The sequence below is a fragment of the Nicotiana tomentosiformis genome, chromosome 4 (genome assembly GCF_000390325.3).
Source record: "Nicotiana tomentosiformis chromosome 4, ASM39032v3, whole genome shotgun sequence".
Classification (NCBI taxonomy): Eukaryota; Viridiplantae; Streptophyta; class Magnoliopsida; order Solanales; family Solanaceae; genus Nicotiana; species Nicotiana tomentosiformis.
In genome coordinates this window covers 120,950,063-120,957,138 of record NC_090815.1, presented here as the reverse complement: position 1 = coordinate 120,957,138, position 7,076 = coordinate 120,950,063, and the positions used below count along the sequence as shown (strand labels likewise).

The 7,076-nt window shown below is 43.2% G+C and overlaps 1 protein-coding gene across 1 annotated transcript; it reads left to right on the top strand.

Annotated features, from left to right (window-relative positions):
* Window positions 1-2,217: 2,217 nt before the first annotated feature.
* On the top strand, window positions 2,218-4,026 carry LOC138910459 (uncharacterized). Its single transcript, XM_070201702.1, has 4 exons — window positions 2,218-2,377; window positions 2,536-2,921; window positions 3,477-3,618; window positions 3,713-4,026. The coding sequence occupies exons 1-4, from the start codon at window positions 2,218-2,220 to the stop codon at window positions 4,024-4,026; spliced, it is 1,002 nt and encodes a 333-aa protein (XP_070057803.1).
* The last annotated feature ends 3,050 nt before the right edge of the window (window positions 4,027-7,076 follow it).

Genomic DNA, 7,076 nt, shown 5'->3' with positions numbered 1-7,076 from the left:
TGTCTATCCTAACCACGAATCCGTTCCCCGATGTCCGAGTTCAAGAACTTGCTCTAATCAATCCTATATGCAATCTAGAATTCCCACTTTCGAGTTCAATTCTAGATTCGTAGATAGTATTCAATTGGTGATCAAGCAATTAAATAATTAAGCGCAAGATTGAATAAATAAACCAATATGATAAATCTAGAAGGCAAAATCAATATCCGAATAACAATAGTCATGAAAGATCCACAACCCTGGAACGTGAAGTTTAGCTCCATATAGACATGGTATCCAAACAACAAATCATACAAAGAAACATAAAAATTACTAAGTTTGGTAGGAGAAAGATAGAACTTGATGAATTCCGGCCTCCACAGCTTTGTCGTGGCTTTTCCCCCCTTCCCAATATGTTAGATGCCCTAAAAGAGGCGTTTTTGGCTTATATATTGCGTACAAAAGTCGTGGGCCAAAGTTCTCCTATTCCTAATCCGACTTGGCTACAGGGATTGATGCTGGGGTGGATGCGTCGCATCCACCTCGTCCTCCACTTCTCAGCTTCGCATGCTAGGGTGGATGCGTCGCATCCACCCTTTGTTCCTCCTTCTCAGCTTTGCCCAGGTGCGGATGCTATGGCGGATGCTATGGGCCGACTTCACTGCTAAGGGTGCACGAAATCCAACCCCTCTTCCTCTACCTAGAGCACCTTTTCTTCATATTTTTGTACTCCAAACACCCTAATTCATCACATACAACTCAATTAGTCATAAAACCAATAATTAAACCATGTTGGGCATTTTAAAGATCAAATAGTATCAAAAAGCGGTTAAAACATGGGTAAAGTAACATCAACACATATCAAAATATACCCAAAATCAATTACTCTGTTCCCTTTTTATATCTAGGGAGATATGTTTTAAGGCATTATTTTATAAGGAATTATGTGGACCGTTAGCTCCCTTTTTGACTTAATTCCGTGATTTTTGCCATAATGATTGGTTAATGATGAGAATCATGGATCCTTGTCGGATGAGTTGGCAAAGCTCTTCTTCAAGGCAGTTAGAAGCAGGATCGGTCATGCATTCAGTAAACTCGAGGGCAAATCTGATGGTCTTGTCGAACTTTGAACCTCGATATCGAGCTCGGTTTCATCTATAACTTCGATCGCTTATAGATGTGCCAAGCCTGGTCTATTATTCCAGATGCTTGATCAAGCATCGAGCTCGGTTCTACCAGTATACAAATAGTTCCCTTATTTTTCAGAGAGTAAAGTATGAAAAATGATATGAACACTCGGTCTTCTCTTCGATAAATCATAATGATGGATACATGACATAGGTGATAAAAATAGTGGAAACATCCCGTCAGCTCAGTCATCTAGGCATTAAATGTGTGTCAGTTGACAGTCGGCCACTTCGGGAGATGAACTTCCGCTTGAGAAACCTATAAATACCCTCCAATCCATCCATTAGAACTTTTACACTCAAATTCTTCGTGTGTTCTAAGAAAATTTCACCTCTTTCACCTTCTGATTTTCTAACTGTTAGCCTCAAAGCTTCCTTTACCAACAACTTCTTTTCTTCATTGTTTATAAAACAAAAAAAGGCAAAGACTTCAAAGTCTATTCCTCAAAAAGAAGCACCTTCTTCTTCAAAACCTTTTGAAAACGTTTCTCATGCTGCTACTGAGATCATATATCCCTGTTGGGTGCCCGACTGTAGCTGACTTCAATGTTAAGAATACACCTATGGTACCGGGTCGGTGTGAACCAGTCTCGAGTACATATATACGATCAAAGACAATATCCTCGCTACAGTAAAAAAAGGACTGCAACTGGGTAGACAAACTCATAGTGGTTCCTACCCCTGAGGAATTAATCACCACCTATGTGGAGGGTATCTTAAGTGTTTACACTTACCCTTTCATGCTAGGTCCTTTAGACCCGGGTATCATAGACTTTTACAAAGGTATGATGTAAAGATCGGGCAGATAAATCCTTCATTTTGGAGGATCGTTATTCTACTTCGATTTTTTGTGAGCAAGGTCGAGGGATGCCCATTTACCATCAGCCATCTTATGCGCATGTACAACCCTCGAATTTACCGAGGAGGGTTAATTAAGCTTTCACGCCGGACCACCAAGACCTTGTTCTCTAGCATAGACGAGGATCGGGATCAGGGCTGGTTTGGTCATTTTGTTCGAGTAAGGACCTCGGACTTTATCCCGGCTGCGGACATGCCATTTCCTGAGAAATGGAACATGAAACATAAGTTTAGCTTTGCCTTCGGTATTTCTTTTATTGTTTTTCATTCCGTTGGATTCTCATCGATGTTATGTGATGCAGCTGTCGCCCAAATGTCGAACCCTGTTCCTGAATTTAAAGAGTGGGTCGAGGGTATCGTGACACAAAGACCCTACTCCGAGCGCTTATGACGTGAGCTCTCGTAGGGCCGATGGGAGGCCCGTAATCATGGTAAGAGTTTTTCCTTAATAATATATTTGATCTTATGTTCTCATCATCGGTTTCTTATCCATTATATTCTCATTTTGCAGGTTTACCAAAGGACGTCGAAATGAGGCATCCATCAGTTGACGATGATATATACGCTGATCCCCCTGCTTCGAAACAGGATAAAGAGAATAAGAAAAGAAAAGTTTCGAGTCCCTCGGACCCAGAAAATAAAAAACCGAGGAAGCGACTGGTGCGTAAAACCACAGACGCTAGTGCCCGAGAGCTCTCATCGGACTCACTCCATCGGTTGAGGGATGAGTCCAAAGTAGAAGAAGAAGATTCCAATTTGTTGGCCCGTGTGAGAAGTGGTTTTGAACTGCCTCAAGTCAGGGAGGCTGTAGAAGAAGTAGCGGTCGAAGCCTCTGAACCAAGGTGGGTCGAGACCTTTCGCTCCGAGCTGGGGAAGCTGACAAAGGAAATTTGGCCGGTACTTCCCGGTCAAAAGATAATATGCCTAAAGAGGTGCTTGGGGTGATCGTCCTCTCTGGGTCACCTTCGTTTACTGATTAAATGATAAACGAGGCCCAGACACTAAAAGGTAACCTCGGCGAGGGGACCCAAGGAGCAGTAGATTCTCTTCACCATTTCTTCGATGGCCTGAATTCTACCGCCTCAGAGGATGTTACCGGGTTGGGCGACTTACCGGTACCAAAAAAGACATCATCCTGGAAGTTGGTGGGCCTTTTTCAAGCCCGCGATTAGTGAACCAGTTCCCAGCTCCGAGTGTTGACCCTACTCGGAGACGGGCAATTTATATGTCCATCCCGGAGGACGTCCGGGTTCTTTCTGCCCCGGTGGGGATTGCCAGTTACCTTTGGTGCTTGGTGACCGAAAAGGATTAAACCAAAATATACAAGGTAGAGGCGCCCTGCCTATTCAATGAAGCTCAACAGGCGTTGAATCGGGTAATATCGAATGTCCCTTCATTATGTTTTTAGCTTTAATCATGAATAATCATAACATTTTTCCCTTGTGTTTGTAGACCTCGGTGCTTCATCACGAGGATTTTCTTCAATACCGGGAGGAGTCAAAATATTTCAAGGTCGAGGCTTGGGAGCTTGCTAAAAAGAGGGATGCTTACAAGCTCCTTAGCGAAAAATCCCAAGCTGAGCTTGAAGCGGCTCGTAGGAACATACTGACCTGGTCGAGCAGGTAAGAAGAGTTTTTGAAGTTAGTGATGATGAGTCAGATTTAGTAGCTAATGATGCATGCTCGCAGGTTCAGATCAAACTCGACGTGATCGAGCAACTCCGAGGGAGGTGGATGCGGACAAAGCAGAGACCGAAGAGTGGAACAAGAATATGGATCACCTAGCCTCGGAGAAATATACTGCCCGGACACAGTTGGCTTCAGCCGAGGATCAACTTCGGGCTGCAAAGGAGAAGAATTTGGCACGGGCCAAAATGATTAAGGGACTTCAATCTCAGCTGGGCTCGACTGTTTCTCGTCAAGAGAATCTGGCCAAGGAGCTCGAGGCTTCTAAGTCAGAAGTTATTACGGCCCAGCACGAAGCTGATAAAAAGGTGTCCTAGTTCAAAGTTGATGTTGAGGCTATCCAGGAACAGGCAAAAAATATGTTGAAGCATGCGAGGTGGGAATCCCGAAGGGAGACCCTCGAGGGAGTCCATGCTCAGAATTTTTAAATATTGACCGAAATCAAGAATGCCAAGATATGTGAAGCCAATGCCCGGAGGATGTCTTTTCCCGAGGAGGATTCCAAGGCATCTGAAGAGTCGAGTGAGTCCAATGGTGAAGAAGACCCCGAAGGTGATGACGCAACCCCGGTGAAGATTAGGCCACTTAGAATATTTTTGTTTTTTTTGTACTGTCACTTTTTCGAGGCCATTTGGCCTTTGTATATAACATGTAACGGGGCTATTCATCCCTTATAAAGAAATTTTGATATATATATATATATATATATATATATATATATATATATATATATATATATATAGGCATTTTCACTTTCATAGCTTTCGAATTTCTTTTTTGCTTTATTTGTATTCACAAAGGTCGAGATGCCTTAACTTGAAATAGTTAACGAATTTTTCCTTTGCTTTATTATTTGTTTTCACAAAGATCAATATGCCTTAGCATGAAATAATTAGGCTGTGTTTGAAGGTTCGAACAAACCTTGCCTTTTTTGGGTTAAGGCATTGTAGGGGTTCGGTGTTACCGATAATATTTTTATGAAATATCTTAGGTTTATAGCCTTGCCGAGGGAAGCCTTTAGAACCGGTTATAAGAGTTTTTCGAAGGCTTTTGTTTTTGTTACGAGCCTCAAATGTGTCCGAGTCGTGTTAATATGGTCGTAGCCTTTTCAATTTGGGCGTTGCCCAATGGGCTTGTCATCCCGAGTTATCCGGGCATGCCTAAGATAACTGTTCCTGAGTAGGGATGACCGTGGCCTTTGAAATTCGAGCATAGCCTAATAGGCCTTTTGCCCTTGTAATCTGATAGCTCGGAACGTATTGTTTTTCAATTGGCAGTCCCCGAGTAAATGTTTGAACTCGGATTTTAAGATTGCCCTTATGCTCGATGTCTAGTCCCCGAGTGAATGTTCGAACTCGTATTAAGGTTGCCCTTAGGCTTGATATCTTGGGCTGTAGGGAATTTCATGAAAGATATAAGAAGTACTTTAAAGGACAAGATGTTTATGTGCAAGGAAGAATCTTCTTTTATATTCTTGTGCACAATAGTTGAACATGTACACATGTTTTGTGTCAGGGCTCGAGCGGTCTGTGTGGGCACGGTTCGTTTGATCGTTTGGCCCTTACAATAAATTCTTTCCTCGTTAAAGTCGATATCTCCGAGGATATTGCCCCCCGTGTTTGAGGTTGGCCGAAAAGAGGCCTTGAATGTTGTTGTGATCATCGTCAATGGTTCGTAGCTAGCCTTCGATTCTAAGTTAGCACGATTACTTGTTGCCTCGTTTAAAACCTTGCCGAAAATCCATTTGGGATAAAATCAGTCCAAGGGAAAAAGAGTGCAACGCTTGCTTTTAGACCTAGGATCTCGTATTATCCTTTATAGGTTGCCTGCAGGTCTTAGTTTGAAATGTAAACAAAACAAAAGAATGAAGTGAGTTATATTCCAGTTGTTCTGTAATTGCTCGCCGTTCATTGTTCTAAGCTTGTGGGATCCTTTTCCGGTGATCTCGATAATTTGTTATGGTCTTTCCCAATTTGGGCCCAATTTCCCTTCATTTGGGGTTCAGGTGCTTAGCGTGACTTTTCTTAGTACCAAGTCCCCGACATTGAAGTATCGAAGATTAGACCTTTGATTGTAATACCTCTCGATTTGTTGCTTCTGGGCAGCTAATCGAATAAGGGCGGCTTCACGCCTTTCATCCAATAGCTCCAGGCTCGTATTCATGGCCTCGTCACTTGATTCGTTTGTTGCATATCGGAATCTGATACTTGGATCTCCGACTTTGACCGGTATTAAAGCTTCGGTGCCATAAACTAAAGAGAACGGGGTGGCCCCAGTACTGGATTTCGAGGTTGTGCGGTATGCCCATAGGACCTCAGGTAGCATTTCCTTCCATTTTCCTTTTGCGTCGGTTAACCTCTTTTTAAGTCTTTGGAGTATGGTTTTGTTGGTAGACTCAGCTTGTCCATTCCCACTAGGGTGATGGGGAGTGGATAATATCCTTTTGATCTTATGGTCTTCGAGAAACTTACTTATTTTGCTGCCAATCAATTGTTTCCCATTGTCGCACACAATCTCAGTCGGTATCCCAAATCGGCATATGATGTGGTCCCAGATAAAATCAATGACTTCTTTTTCCCTGATTTTCTCATATGCCTGTGCTTCCACCCATTCAGAGAAATAGTCAGTCATAAATAAAATAAACTGAGCCTTACCGGGTGCACGAGGGAGGGGGCCGACGATGTCCATCCCCCATTTCATGAAAGGCCATAGTGACAAAACCGAATGCAGCGGCTCCCCAGGTCGATGGATCATCGCAGCGTGCCTTTGGAATTCATCACATTTTCTAACGAACTCCTTTGCATCTTTTTCCATGTCGATCCAGTCGTAACCGTCTCTGATTATTTTTTGAACCAGTGATTCGGCCCCCCGAATGATTACCACAAGTACCCTCGTGGATTTCCCTCATAATGTACTCAGTATCCCCCGGCCCTAGACATTTTGCAAGTGGACCATCAAATTTTCTTCTAAACAAGGTTCCATCTTCGACCAGGCTAAATCGAGCTGCTTTTGTACGCAGGGCCCTCGATTATTTTGTGTCCGACGGAATATTTCCGGTCCTGAGATTCTCCACGTACTTGTTCCTCCAGTCATAAGTTAGGCTCGTCGAGTTGATCTCGGCGTGGCCTTCTTCCGCCACCGATCTCATAAGCTGCATGGCTTCTCCTGAATTGAACTCCTTATCTTCAACCGATGATCCCAAGTTAGCGAGGGCATTGGCTTCGCAGTTTTGATCCCGATGTACGTGTTGCAAATTCCATTATGTGAACCATTGTAATGTCACCTGTAACTTGTCTAAGTATCTCTGCATTCGTTCTTCTCTGACCTCGAATGTTCCGTTAACTTGGTTTACCACAAGGAGGAAGTC

Excerpts from the sequence above, each read along its gene's own strand:
- LOC138910459 (XM_070201702.1), top strand. The coding sequence starts at position 2,218 with ATGCCATTTCCTGAGAAATGGAACATGAAACATAAGTTTAGCTTTGCC. Across the intron at positions 2,378-2,535 it reads ATTTAAAGAGTGGGTCGAGG|GTTTACCAAAGGACGTCGAA; the intron begins GTATCGTGACAC and ends CTCATTTTGCAG. Across the intron at positions 3,619-3,712 it reads AGCTGAGCTTGAAGCGGCTC|GTTCAGATCAAACTCGACGT; the intron begins GTAGGAACATAC and ends GCATGCTCGCAG.